The 15,748-nt window shown below is 45.8% G+C and overlaps 1 protein-coding gene across 1 annotated transcript in view; it reads left to right on the top strand.

The window, feature by feature from the left end:
* Nucleotides 1-15,748, top strand: part of JAK3 (Janus kinase 3) — a 161,378-nt gene that overhangs the window by 40,616 nt on the left and 105,014 nt on the right. The window contains exons 2-4 of the mRNA XM_068234112.1: nt 3,326-3,524; nt 7,752-7,875; nt 8,413-8,530. Coding sequence (XP_068090213.1) covers nt 3,326-3,524; nt 7,752-7,875; nt 8,413-8,530 — 441 coding nt within the window. The remainder of the gene's footprint in view (nt 1-3,325; nt 3,525-7,751; nt 7,876-8,412; nt 8,531-15,748) is intronic.

The raw sequence follows: 15,748 nt of genomic DNA, 5'->3' as shown, positions 1-15,748 counted from the left end.
CCCAATCACCACAAATTTTCGCAAGCCCTCAGAGTCCACCAGAGTCAGAGTCAAGCCAGCTGCTTCACACTGACAGACCAAACTCACGGTTTAATGCACCGCCGCAAAAAGCCGCAAAGGCTGTTTACATTTGTGTGCTGCTTTTATTAATGTGTGCATACCATTGGTGTTTGTGTTTTGCGATCAGGTGCCTTCGCAAAGCAGTTGTCCCTGGTTAGGTGTTCTTCTTTTGGCAGAGGTTGCAAGTGGCATTGCTGGTATCAGAGACACACAAAAAAAAAATGCCACACTGGTGATCTTTGGAATGTGGTGGCAACAGCAGGCATTGAAGGGCGTGTTGGCTGGATGACCCCAAGTGTATCACTAAATGCATCATGTGTGAATAACTCCTCTGACACATCAAGTGGAGCAGCTGGGTTGCTAGTGGTAGTAGTGTTAAGTTTTTGTGTGAAACCAGAAGCTGAGGAGGATGGAGCGTCAAGGAGGTTCTGTGCGGAAGCTGTAGAAGATGTGGTGCGCTGTTTAAAGGGAACCTAAACTAAGAAGGATATGGATTTTTCCTTTTAAAAGAATACCAGTTGCTGACTCTTCTGCCCGTGTCTCTAATACTTTCAGCCACAGCCCTTGAACAAGCATGCAGATCAGGTGCTCTGACTGAAGTCAGACTGGATTAGCTGCATGCTGGTTTCAGGTGTGTGAGTCTGCCACTATTGCAGCCACAGAGATCAGCAGGACTGACAAGCAACTGGTATTGTTTAAAGGAAACATCCATATCCCTCTCAGTTAAGGTTCACTTTAAGCCAGTCAACCACATCCTCAGAATCTTGGGGGTTGAGGGTACGTGCCTTCTGAACACTGTACTTTGGTGGAGGGCCGCATGAAATCACGCCAGCACGACCTTGTAAATACCTGCGGGGTGGCCTGCCTCTGCCTGTTATTTTTCCCATATTGCGGGTATGCAGTACTATTAACAATATTCAATAGTGGGTAATCACAAAAAGGCATGCAATCAATGTCAAATACACAGCAGCTGCGTGTGTGTGTGTATGTGTGTGTGTGTGTGTGTGTGTGTGTGTGTGTATCACTGGGCTGTGTACTTAAACGCACACAGAGAGATATCCACTGGTCTAATACAGTGTGCTGTCACACAAATATAGTGGAAAGATATGCATTGGTCTAATACAGTGTGCAGTCACACAGATGCAGTGGAAAGATATGCCCTGGTCTAATACAGTGTGCAGTCACACAGATGCAGTTGAAATATATGCACTGGTCTAATACAGTGTGCAGTCACCCAGATGCAGAGGAAAGATATGCACTTGTCTAATACATTATGCAGGCAGTCAGTGGGACTACAAATACCAAGCAGCCAGCAACTGTCTGTGGGCTGTATCTATGCAGTGTTACCCACAAAGAGAGCTATGCTTTAGTAAGTTAAATCACACAAATATAGTGGGAAGAAATGCACTGGTGTTAATACAGTGTGTCAGTAAGCAAGGGCCAGCTGCGATAGGGCTGTATCTATGCGTCTGTGTCACACACACACACACACACACACACACACACACACACACACACACACACACACACACACACACACACACACACACACACACACACACACACACACACACAAAACACATCAGAAGAATATTAGCTCTCAAATGAGCTGTTTTGGGGTGCTGTCAGCTACAAATTTCAGTGAGAAGCAAGCCAACAAGCCTAACTAACGCTTTCCCTATCTCTGCAGAAATGTCTCTCCCTTCTCTCACTAAGCAGGCAGCAGACAGAGTGAAAACATGGCCAACGCTGCTGCCTTTTATAAGGGGGGGGGGGGGGGCAGGGGGTCCAGGAGGGAGTGCAGCCTGATTGGCTGCCATGTGTCTGCTGACTGTGATGTAGAAAGTCAAAGTTTAGCCCAATGACAAATATAGGAGCGAATGCACATAAATGTTCGCTATTCGCCGGGAACGTGAACAGTGAAAATTTGCGTGAACTACCCGCCGGACGAACCGTTTGGGCTATCTCCATTTACTGACAGTTTGTTTGTTTAGGCTGAAGTTCCTCTTTAAATAAGGCTTTATTTGAATATCTCACATAATCTGTCCTGATATGTCCTGATTTTTGTGCAAACTGCATCAAACTCTCCGGCGCTGAAATGGCTGTATAGACCAATTAAAATTTTTAAATTATTACTAAATACTAGCTGATAGCCTGGCATTGCCTGGGTATGTATTTGGCTGGTGTTGGCTCCGCCCACTTTTTCTAACCCTAACACACAATTACTCAATTACTCAATGACCTAGTTTGTGAGCTTTGCAGTCTTTGGGATCAATAATTTGCATTAAAATAAAACAAATCTGATTGGCTGTTTGTGGCTCCATCCCCTTTTCTGAATTTGAACCCCAGTCACCCAATGACTGTACCGGGTTTGAGGCTTGTGCCATTAACAGTGCAAGAATGGCAGCAATTAAATATCCTTCTTTAATATATATTCCTCTTTAATATAAAAATTAACACAAAATAGAGTATTTTGAATCATGTAGTACTTTCTGCCATATGTTGTTACAGTGCCTCTATAAGGTCTCATCTGATGTGTTTTTATTAACTTGATAGATGTCATTAAAAACAATTCAAAACAATTTTGGATCTAGATAATAATACAATAATAACCATGGAAATACTACAATAGCAATTCCGTCTCAGATACTTACAGGCTTTGGTGTTACCATAGAAAGAAACATGGAGTAATTTTCACAAATCATGTAAACAGATGACATAAGCTAGATAGTAAGTTGCACATAGAACTAAGGGCAACACGCTTTTGGAAATGTATCAAGTTTAGATCAACCTCCTACCTTATTTTGGTGACTTCAGTCATGCAAGAGTAAAGTAGTTCATCATGTGCAAATGAAGAAGTGTCTCACCACTGTGGCTGCCGATTATGTATTTATAGGCAGATGGAGCAGACTACATGTTATGGACCTGACCAGTCCTCAGGTGTCATAGGTGTAAAGCAGTTCCTGGTACCCAGAACATAACTTAGAAATTCAGTGGATTTTGCTACTGTACACTTCCAATGTAATTTAAACACTCAAAAGCAATCCATGGCCAATCTGTCACAAATATACTTTCTTCAACGCACATCTACAGATGCAAATTAATCTTAGCTGCTAAATGGGATGACTCATGATAACCAGATAGAAGAAACTGTTTTGTGATGCAGTAATGCTGCATGTGCTTTAGAGTTTCTACTGAAACTTACAGAGTATATTTACTGTATGGCTTTTTCAATATTTGTCATAATATAGTAATGTTTTTTCAGATGTCTGGTGAAGATGCTCCACTCCTATGTGTGTCACATTCCTGCAGTAGTGGCTATTCCTCAGCAACAGGTTCTCTTAAAGTACTTCTTTATTCTTCTTCACTACCATCAAACAGTGACTCATCTAACTCACAGATAGTCTTTCCTGGTGGCCAGTACTCTGCAGAGGAACTATGCATCACAGCTGCTAAGTCATGTGGTAAGTATATGAGCAAATGCACAACTGACAGAAAGGTCTGTTTACTCTAACATGAAATTTACTAATGGTAATGGGTAGAATCAAGTAGGCTAGCTCTGTTTGTGCTGTGTAGTCCTTATTTTCTTTATAACTATGAATCCCTTATATACATGTAGGGCAGTTTCTAGGCTAACTTTCTCCCAGGGGAGGGTGTAAAAATCCGCCAATAAGCACTAACATTATTTGCAATGTGTTATTTAGCCCCCTAGTATAGATAGCCATGTGTCCCCTTAATATAAGCCAGGTAAAGGTGCCCCCAGTATAGGTGGCCAGATGTAGGTGCCCACATTGTAGGTAGCCTGGTGTAGTTGCCCCCAGTATAGGTAGCCAGGTATATGTGTCCCCAGTATAGGTAGCCAGGTATAGATGCCTCCAGTATAGGTAGCCAGGTATAGGTGCCCCCAGTATAAGTTGCCAGGTATAGGTGCCCCCAGTATAAGTTGCCAGGTATAGGTGCCCCCAGTATAGACAGCCAGGTATAGGTATCTCCCTCCATCCCCACACTCCAAACATTATAGGCAGCCAGAGCTCAAAATACAGAGCTCAGCAAAGTGATTTACTCACCCTCCTGGTCAGGACGAAGCACATGCGATACTCCAGTCTTCTTCTTCACCGTCCTGGACTCCATAGCTGTCGGATGCCATCATGTAAATCCCCGTTGCGAGGTCACGTGATGACTGGTGTTCTGCAGCTATGGAGACGGAAGGAGGGTGAGTTAATCGCTCCTCTGCACTCTGCATCCTCCTCTCCTCCCTCTGCGCCCACCTCAAGAAATGGACCTCTGTATATACAGGTATATATATATATATATATATATAGATATAGATATAGATATATATATATATACAGTGGGTTGCAAAAGTATTCGGCCCCCTTGAAGTTTTCCACATTTTGTCATATTACTGCCACAAACATGAATCAATTTTATTGGAATTCCACATGAAAGACCAACACAAAGCGGTGTACACATGAGAAGTGGAACGAAAATCACACATGATTCCAAACATTTTTTACAAATAAATAACTGCAAAGTGGTGTGTGCATAATTATTTGGCCCCCTTTGATCTGAGTGCAGTCAGTTGCCTATAGACATTGCCTGATGAGTGCTCATGACTAAATAGAGTGCACCTGTGTGCAATCTAATGTCAGTACAAATACAGCTGCTCTGTGAGAGCCTCAGAGGTTGTCTAAGAGAATATTGGGAGCAACAACACCGTGAAGTCCAAAGAACACACAAGACAGGTCAGGGATCAAGTTATTGAGAAATTTAAAGCAGGCTTAGGCTACAAAAAGATTTCCAAAGCCTAGAACATCCCACGGAGCACTGTTCAAGTGATCATTCAGAAATGGAAGGAGTATGGCACAACTGTAATCCTACCAAGACAAGGCCATCCACCTAAACTCACAGGCCGAACAAGGAGAGCGCTGATCAGAAATGCAGTCAAGAGGCCCATGGTGACTCTGGATGAGCTGCAGAGATCTACAGCTCAGGTGGGAGACTCTGTCCATAGGACAACAATTAGTCACGCACCGTACAAAGTTGGCCTTTATGGAAGAGTGGCAAGAAGAAAGGCATTGTTAACAGAAAGCATAAGAAGTCCCGTTTGCAGTTTGCCACAAGCCATGTGGAGGACACAGCAACCATGTGGAAGAAGGTGCTCTGGTCAGATGAGACAAAAATGGACTTTTGCATTGCATTTGGCCAAAATGCAAAACGCTATGTGTGGCGGAAAACTAACACTGCACATCACTCTGAACACACCATCCCCACTGTCAAGTATGGTGGTGGCAGCATCATGCTCGGGGGGTGCATCTCTTCAGCAGGGACAGGGAAGCTGGTCAGAGTTGATGGGAAGATCGATGGAGCCAAATACAGGGCAAACTTGGAAGAAAACCTCTTGGAGACTGCAAAAGACTTGAGACTGAGGCGGAGGTTCACCTTCCAGCAGGACAATGATCCTAAACATAAAGCCAGGGCAACAATGGAATGGTTTAAAACAAAACATATCTATGTGTTAGAATGGCCCAATCAAAGTCCAGATCTAAATCCAATCGAGAATCTGAGGCAAGATCTGAAAACTGCTGTTCACAAACGCTGTCCATCTAATTTGACTGAGCTGGAGCTGTTTTGCAAAGAAGAATGGGCAAGTATTTCAGTCTCTAGATGTGCAAAGCTGGTAGAGACATACCCTAAAAGACTGGCAGCTGTAATTGCAGAAAAAGGTGGTTCTACAAAGTATTGACTCAGGGGGCCGAATAATTACGCACACCCCACTTTGCAGTTATTTATTTGTAAAAAATGTTTGGAATGATGTATGATTTTCGATCCACTTCTCACATGTACACCACTTTGTATTGGTCTTTCACGTGGAATTCCAATAAAATTGAATCATGTTTGTGGCAGTAATGTGACAAAATGTGGAAAACTTCAAGGGGGCCGAATACTTTTGCAATCCACTGTATATATACATACATACATACATACATACAGTACACACACACACACACACACACACACACACACACACACACACACACACACACACTGATGTACATACACACACACTTACATTAGATAACTGACAAGTCTCTTTCCAAGTTATTGTTCCTGTATATCTAGTATAACGTATCTACTTTTTCATACTTACAACCATTCCTATAAGCTCTGAGCATCCCAGCTATTATCCAGTACTGCGTCCTTTGTAATAGATAGTACCATCTCATTATTATTAATTATGCTTCTGCATTAGTCAGTGTAAGGAGAAATGTTGCTGCTGCAGAAAGAAAGCTAGGGACCCCCAATAGTCCTTTTGAGAACTGATAGTGACATCGACCCTGCTGTACTTTGCTGTTGTTGCTTTTCTTGCTGATGGTGCTATCCTGCACCACCAACCACTACTATGGCACCCAGTATGTCATTTGGTCCTACTTTGATTGGCTTTACCCCCCCTCCCCCCCCCCCCCCAAATACTTCAGGTCTCACATCTGCCCTGGCTACTGGCGCAGCTATCCTGCCCCAGCACTAGCAAGGTACCTAGTATGTAATTTGATCCTACTTTGATTGGCTTAACAAAGCAAAAAAATAATATCACCCTGGCGCATGCCACTTACTTTAGGCCTCATATGCACCCTTGCCACAGGTACAGCTATCCTGCACCACCACCAGCACAGTACATAATATGTCATTTGGTGCTACTTTGGCTTTATCCAGAAAAAAATAATATTATTACCCAGGCACATGCCACTTACTTCCGGCCTCATGTCTGCCCTGGCACGGCACCCAGTATGTCATTTGTTTCCTCTTCAATTGTCTTTACCCAGAAAAAATAATAATATCATTACCATGGTGCATGCCACTTACTTCAGGCCTTATGTCCTCCCTGGCCACAGGCACAGCTGTGCTTTAAGCTCATGTATTAATGCTGTAGATTTAATGCTTGCCTTTTTCTTCATTGTAATAAACGGCTTTAAAACAGGATGAAAAGGCAAATATTATTCTGCCAGCTGGATTTATATTGCGCTTATTCCATTTAACCCATCAATACATTTAGGTTTTGAGATGCTGTAGGTGTTTTTGTCATAGGCTTCTTTACTTCCAAGCAGAGGCTTCGGGCTACAATAGGCTCTGTAAGAGCCTTAGCATTTTGGCTCATAAATGCCTGTGCCAAGAAAATGATGGCCTGATTTGTGTTTGAAACTGATGTACTGTTGAAACTTACACATTAGGTAACCAGCCTTGTAAGCTTTGCAACTAAATGCTAAGAAGGCTTCTGCCTGATTTCAGCTTCCATGCAGTGCCAGGGTGTTTTGGGTTAAGATCCATCTTGCTTGACAAATCTTCAACAAACTAATGGAAGCCCCCTTTATTACTTTTTTTCTAAACATATTCGGTATGTACTGTATTTTATCAATGCTACAAACACAATTGAAAGAGTCCTGAGGAAACCTTATATAACTGCTTTATCTTCCTTTAAAATAGAACTGTAGCACAGGTTTCCATAATCTGTTTTAGGCAATGTATTGCACTGGGGAACTTTTGAAGTCCAAGAACAATGGCTAGTCTGGAACATGAAATCCAAGAACAGTAGCAAACCCACGTAGGGCTTCTGCATCAAAATAAAATAAGCAATTAAAAATACAATCTGATTCCCAATGCTGTAACTTTTTGACACATTTTATTCCTTTTAGGAATCCTGCCAGTCTATCAGTCCTTATTTGCATTGGCATCTCCTGATCTGAAGACATGGTATAACCCAAACTACATATTTACAGTGGATGGGGGTGTGGCTCTTATTGTGGTTTATCGCATCAGGTATCTGTTTATTTATTCATTTTTTTAAGTTGGGGTGGGGGCATAGACATAGTGCTTATAGATATACTTACCCTTCACTCAAAGTGCATATGCATTCACATCCATAGGTCAAACTAACATTTGATATATTTAAAAAAAAAAAAAAAAAAAAGTGACAGCAGTCTTGGTTATCTAAAAAAAATTCTATGTACAGTTACTGTGCAAATGATTATGCCAGATATCACATATAATTTTATACATGATGCACAAAGCATAACCACATTTTAAAATACACTAATAAGGGCATCATTTCATGTGCAAACTAGTTATGTGCTTAAAGTTATGCACTACCTCATGACCAAGTTATGTGTAAGTTAGCATTAGTTTATGCACTTTTTTTCAGGCTCAACCAGTAGTTTTAGCATTATATCTTACAGGCATAAACAATGTCAAGAACAAAACGCAAACTAATGAATGCTGCATTGATTCCACTGGTTATACAGTATGTGTGTAGAGTTCTTCTGTAGATTATACTTCACTCTTTTTTATGATTTAAAGGTTCCTATTCCCTGGGTGGATTGGTGGAAATGGACAACAGGCCTCTAGATGCAGCATCATGAATCTTACTCCTGACCCACTTCTCAGCTATCAGGTTATAGATTATCTATTTGCACAGGTAAATGCATGAGCATTCCATACGTTAGATCAGTCATGTCAGTTAACCTCCTTAGCGGTAACCCCGTGCTGGACACGGGGTAAGCCGCCGGAGGGTGCCGCTCAGGCCCTGCTGGGCCGATTTACATAATTTAATACATAATAGCACTTTACTAGCTGCGTGTTTGGTCTGATCGCCGCCGATGCGCCGCTACCCGCCTCGGATACAGGGCCCCCCCGCATACCCCTTGCGCAGCCTGGCCAATCGGTGCCAGGCTGCGCTATGGGGTGGATCGGGACTCCCTGTGACGTCACGACGTCCATGACGTCGATGACGTCACTCCGTTCGTCGCCATGGTGACGGGGGAAGCCCTCAAGGAAATCCCGTTCAGAACGAGATTTCCTTATGGGCAAGCGGCGCCGCCGGCGATCGGGGCATACGGGGGGACGCCGCAGGGAGGGGGGAAGCATGTAGCTAGCGCTAGGCTAGCTACATGCTAAAAAAAAAAAAAAAAAAAAGGTGAAAAAAAAACCCTCCAGCGGCCGCGTAGCCGCGGGAGTCATACCGCCAGGAGGGTTAAAGAGAATCTGTACTGTCTGATTTGTAAAAAAAAAAAAAAAAAAAAACAGACAAGTCACTGTGATCTCCTCTGTGTCCACAAAGCCTGACAAAGGAAAGAAGATTATTATTATTATTAAGATTAGTTATATTACAGAGACGGTACAACTACAAAAGGCTGCAGTAAGCCAGAGCACATTAGAACAGGTATAGGAACTTATAGGATAGAAGAAATAAGGCTGAAAATTTTGTTACAGAGTCTCTTTAAAGAGACTCCGTAACAAAAATTGCATCCTGTTTTTTATCATCCTACAAGTTCCAAAAGCTATTCTAATGTGTTCTGGCTTACTGCAGCACGTTCTACTATCACCATCTCTGTAATAAATCAACTTATCTCTCTCTTGTCAGACTTGTCAGGCCTGTGTCTGGAAGGCTGCCAAGTTCTTCAGTGTTGTGGTTCTGTGATGCATCTTCCCCCTCCAGGCCCCTCTCTGCACACTGCCTGTGTATTATTTAGATTAGAGCAGCTTCTCTCTTCTCTCTTATCTTTTACAAGCTGGATAAATCCTCCTCTGAGCTGGCTGGGCTTTCACATACTGAGGAATTACAGACAAGGGCAAAGCTGTTTGCAGGAAGAAAAGAGCAGCCTGAAACTTCAGTGCATGAGAGCAGAAGGGGGAAAGAAACACACAATGATCTCTTGAGATACAAAAGGAAGGGTGCTTGCGTATGGATGTGTTTTCTATGTGTGGACATGCTGTACATCAATCTACTTCCTGTTTTGGTGGCCATTTTGTTTGTTTATAAACAAACTTTTTAAAACTGTTTTTAACCACTTTTAATGCGGCGAGGAGCGGCAAAATTGTGACAGAGGGTAATAGGAGATGTCCCCTAACGCACTGGTATGTTTACTTTTGTGCGATTTTAACAATACAGATTCTCTTTAAAGAGAACCAGAGATGAAGCAACCTCATGTATTTTACCTTATAAATCAGTGGGAACATGACAGTAAACACCTAATCTGCTCTTTGTTACATTGTTCTCTGTTTAATTTGCCTGTTATCACCTCTAAAATAAGAATCCCGACTAAGCAGTCGGTCTGGCTTTGCTACAGAATAATTATAGCTGAGACTGTGTTCTTTGCTGTCTTCAAGTCCAAGCCTGCCCCCTGCTGGCTTTGCTCAGGAATCATTATAGCTGAGTCATTATAGCAAAGCCAGACTCAATGCTCAGTCCGGGATTCTTATCTCAGCTAGATAACAGACACTTTTAGCAGTGAGGATGGAACAGAGAGCATGGTAAATGTTTTCTCTAATGTTCCCACTGATTTCTATGGTAAAATACACAAGGGTGCTTCGTCTCTGGTTCACTTTAAAGAGAATCTGTATTGTTAAAATCGCACAAAAGTAAACATACCAGTGCGTTAGGGGACATCTCCTATTACCCTCTGTCACAATTTCGCCGCTCCTCGCCGCATTAAAAGTGGTTAAAAACAGTTTTAAAAAGTTTGTTTATAAACAAACAAAATGGCCACCAAAACAGGAAGTAGGTTGATGTACAGTATGTCCACACATAGAAAATACATCCATACACAAGCAGGCTGTATACACCCTTCCTTTTGAATCTCAAGCGATCATTTGTGTGTTTCTTTCCCCCTGCAGTTCTCATGCACTGAAGTTTCAGGCTGCTCTTTTCTTCCTGCAAACAGCTTTGCCCTTGTCTGAATTTCCTCAGTATGTGAAAGCCCAGCCAGCTCAGAGGACGATTTCAGGCCCGCCATCAGGGGGGGACATCCGTGACTCCCGTCACGGGCCCGGGCCTGCAGGGGGGCCCCATCCCCGCCGCGGCCCTAGCGGGTGCCGCCCGACCGCCGCTCAACCTCCCCTGGCCGCTGCTCCCTCCCTCCATCCCTCTAGCCGCCGCCTCCGCCGCCGCGTCAGACCTCGATCAGGCGGCGACAATAGTGCGGGCGCTAGGACCCAGCGCCCGCACTGATATGCGGAAGTGACGTCACTTCCGCATATAGAGCGGGTGCGTCCAGCGCCCGCTCTTACTGGTCGGGTCGCCGCTGATCTTGAGGTCTGACGCTGCTGGCAAGGTAGGGAAAGCAGCGGCGGCGGCTGGGGGGGCCTCCCTGTCACTCACTCACTAGCTAAAGGGCCTCCCTGTCACTCACTCACTAGCTAAAGGGGCTCCCTGTCACTCACTCACTAGCTAAAGGGCCTCCCTGTCACTCACTCACTCCCTAAAGGGGCTCCCTGTCACTCACTCACTAGCTATAGGGGCTCCCTGTCACTCACTCACTAGCTAAAGGGCCTCCCTGTCACTCACTCACTTGCTAAAGGGCCTCCCTGTCACTCACTCACTTGCTAAAGGGCCTCCCTGTCACTCACTCACTAGCTAAAGGGCCTCCCTGTCACTCACTCACTAGCTAAAGGGGCTCCCTGTCACTCACTAGCTAAAGGGGCTCCCTGGCACTCACTCCCTAAAGGGGCTCCCTTTCACTCACTCACTAGCTAAAGGGGCTCCCTGTCACTCACTCACTAGCTAAAGGGCCTCCCTGTCACTCACTCACTAGCTAAAGGGGCTCCCTGGCACTCACTCACTAGCTAAAGGGCCTCCCTGTCACTCACTCACTAGCTAAAGGGGCTCCCTGTCACTCACTCACTAGCTAAAGGGGCTCCCTGTCACTCACTCACTAGCTGAAGGGGCTCCCTGTCACTCACTCACTAGCTAAAGGGGCTCCCTGTCACTCACTCACTAGCTAAAGGGGCTCCCTGTCACTCACTCACTAGCTGAAGGGGCTCCCTGTCACTCACTCACTCCCTAAAGGGGCTCCCTGTCACTCACTCACTCACTCCCTAAAGGGGCTCCCTGTCACTCACTCACTAGCTAAAGGGGCTCCCTGTCACTCACTCACTCGCTAAAGGGGCTCCCTGTCACTCACTAGCTAAAGGGGCTCCCTGGCACTCACTCCCTAAAGGGGCTCCCTTTCACTCACTCACTAGCTAAAGGGGCTCCCTGTCACTCACTCACTAGCTAAAGGGCCTCCCTGTCACTCACTCACTAGCTAAAGGGGCTCCCTGGCACTCACTCACTAGCTAAAGGGCCTCCCTGTCACTCACTCACTAGCTAAAGGGGCTCCCTGTCACTCACTCACTAGCTGAAGGGGCTCCCTGTCACTTACTCACTAGCTAAAGGGGCTCCCTGTCACTCACTCACTAGCTAAAGGGGCTCCCTGTCACTCACTCACTCACTCACTCACTAGCTAAAGGGCCTCCCTGTCACTCACTCCCTAGCTAAAGGGCCTCCCTGTCACTCACTCACTGCCTAATGGGGCTCCCTGTCACTCACTAGCTAAAGGGGCTCCCTGTCACTCACTCACTTGCTAAAGGGCCTCCCTGTCACTCACTCACTAGCTAAAGGGCCTCCCTGTCACTCACTCACTTGCTAAAGGGCCTCCCTGTCACTCACTCACTTGCTAAAGGGCCTCCCTGTCACTCACTCACTAGCTAAAGGGCCTCCCTGTCACTCACTCACTAGCTAAAGGGGCTCCCTGTCACTCACTAGCTAAAGGGGCTCCCTGGCACTCACTCCCTAAAGGGGCTCCCTTTCACTCACTCACTAGCTAAAGGGGCTCCCTGTCACTCACTCACTAGCTAAAGGGCCTCCCTGTCACTCACTCACTAGCTAAAGGGGCTCCCTGGCACTCACTCACTAGCTAAAGGGCCTCCCTGTCACTCACTCACTAGCTAAAGGGGCTCCCTGTCACTCACTCACTAGCTAAAGGGGCTCCCTGGCACTCACTCACTAGCTAAAGGGCCTCCCTGTCACTCACTCACTAGCTAAAGGGGCTCCCTGTCACTCACTCACTAGCTAAAGGGGCTCCCTGTCACTCACTCACTAGCTGAAGGGGCTCCCTGTCACTCACTCACTAGCTAAAGGGGCTCCCTGTCACTCACTCACTAGCTAAAGGGGCTCCCTGTCACTCACTCACTAGCTGAAGGGGCTCCCTGTCACTCACTCACTCCCTAAAGGGGCTCCCTGTCACTCACTCACTCACTCCCTAAAGGGGCTCCCTGTCACTCACTCACTCGCTAAAGGGGCTCCCTGTCACTCACTAGCTAAAGGGGCTCCCTGGCACTCACTCCCTAAAGGGGCTCCCTTTCACTCACTCACTAGCTAAAGGGGCTCCCTGTCACTCACTCACTAGCTAAAGGGCCTCCCTGTCACTCACTCACTAGCTAAAGGGGCTCCCTGGCACTCACTCACTAGCTAAAGGGCCTCCCTGTCACTCACTCACTAGCTAAAGGGGCTCCCTGTCACTCACTCACTAGCTGAAGGGGCTCCCTGTCACTCACTCACTAGCTAAAGGGGCTCCCTGTCACTCACTCACTAGCTAAAGGGGCTCCCTGTCACTCACTCACTAGCTGAAGGGGCTCCCTGTCACTCACTCACTCCCTAAAGGGGCTCCCTGTCACTCACTCACTCACTCCCTAAAGGGGCTCCCTGTCACTCACTCACTAGCTAAAGGGGCTCCCTGTCACTCACTCACTCGCTAAAGGGGCTCCCTGTCACTCACTCACTCACTCACTCACTCCCTAAAGGGCCTCCCTGTCACTCACTCACTAGCTAAAGGGGCTCCCTGTCTCTCACTCACTAGCTAAAGGGGCTCCCTGTCACTCACTCACTCCCTAAAGGGGCTCCCTGTCACTCACTCACTCCCTAAAGGGGCTCCCTGTCACTCGCTCACTAGCTAAAGGGGCTCCCTGTCACTCACTCCCTCCCTAAAGGGGCTCCCTGTCACTCACTCACTACCTAAAAGGGCTCCATGTCACTCACTACCTAACCTGGAGGTCCCTGTCAGAATCCAGGTGAGAGGTGTCTACCATAATAAGGGGGCATTCTGCCTATTTATGTGAAATGCTGTCTATTTATGTGCCTCATGTCTGCTGAATTTGTCTTGTTGGGGGCCTAATGATTAAATTTTTACTTGTTGGGGGCCTCATGATTTGTTGGGAGCCTCATTGCCTCAAGATTGCTGAATTTGTCTTGTTGGGGGCCTCATGATTTGTTGGGGACCTCATGATTTGTTGGGGCCTCATGATTGCTGAATTTGTCTTGTTGGGGGTCTCACGATTGCTGAATTTATCTTGTTGGGGGCCTCATGATTGCTGAATTTGTCTTGTTGGGGGACTCATGATTGCTGAATTTGTCTTGTTGGGGGTCACATGATTGCTAACTGCGAGACTATGGGAAAAGCTGAATCATTACCATATGAGACAATAGCATTAAACCTACTTTTTTAGTTTTTTTAAACAGAAAATAAAACTGGGAGGTTCTAAAAAAATGATGGAGCACTTCCTCCTTCCGGCTTGAAGGAGGAAGTGCTCGATATCGAGGCTTGCAACGCGTCCATTCGGAAACTTGCACCTCGTTGAAACGCTGGGCGGAGAGCGGCGGTCTGGGTAATTAACCCCGCCGCATCTAGCCGCTCAGCTGTGGCAATTAGAGCTAACTTGAATCACGAGTATCCACCGTGGTTATTCGTGATTAATTTGTGGACAGCAAGCCTCCAACTAGCTCTGCCAACATGTAATGGCTACGCACATTTCTCAGTTTGGGGGGGGGGCCCGGACTGATGATTTGTGAGGGGCCCCAAAATTTCTGATGGCGGCCCTGCCAGCTTGTAAAACATAAGAGAGAAGAGAGAAGCTGCCCTAATCTAAATAATACACAGGCAGTGTGCATAGAGGGGCCTGGAAGGGGGAGTTCATAGCAGAACCACAACACTGAAGAACTTGGCAGCCTTCCAGACATAGGCCGACAAGTCTGACAGGGGAAAGATACATTGATTTATTACAGAGACTGTGATAGCAGAAAGTACTGCAGTAAGCCAGAACACATTAGAATAGCTTTTGGAACTTGTAGGATGATAAAAAACAGGATGCAATTTTTGTTACGGAGTCTCTTTAAAGTGCTAACTGTAAAACCATTTTAATTTTTATGTTCAATATTCGTAAAGGAACGTAGTTTAATACACCTACATTAATTCTCTATGCGTTTAATTTTCTTGTCAGTCCTGCTGACTCAGGATAATCCAAACACAATGTAATACTGCCTGAATACTCAGGTATTCAGTTTGAGGTCCCGTAGCCTATGGCGCATTGCTTGTTTTAGTAACTCATGGGTCTCTTTTCTGCTGCAAAATCTGTCCCCTTTGGAGGGACAGATTTTGCAGTGGAAATGAGACCCATCGGCAGTAGTGAGAAGGACTCCACAGGCTATATGGGACCTTGATCTGGATACCTGGGTGAACACTGCTGACTATTGAAGAGCTGAAGCTCAGGTTCAGAAACACATACTTACCTAAGGAGAGGGAAGCCTCTCAATCCTCCAGATGCTTCCCATGCTCTGTTCTGGTCATTCGCCGCTGCCCATGACCCTCCAGATGATCAGGAACATGCTCCTCTTCTGGCACGAGCACAGCCATGATTGTGCAGTAGTATGGAGCTGTTCGTGCACAAGTGCAGTATGGCCAAGTTCATGCTTGAAGAGGAACGTAGCCCCAATCAGATTACCGACCGACAAGGGAACCAGAGGATGCCGTGGGATGTCTCAATAGGATCCAAAATATTCCCCCTTCTTAGGTAAGTATGTGAGATTTTGTACCTGAGCTTC

The sequence above is a fragment of the Hyperolius riggenbachi genome, chromosome 1, assembly GCF_040937935.1.
Source record: "Hyperolius riggenbachi isolate aHypRig1 chromosome 1, aHypRig1.pri, whole genome shotgun sequence".
Classification (NCBI taxonomy): Eukaryota; Metazoa; Chordata; class Amphibia; order Anura; family Hyperoliidae; genus Hyperolius; species Hyperolius riggenbachi.
This window is presented reverse-complemented; position numbering and strand designations above follow the sequence as displayed.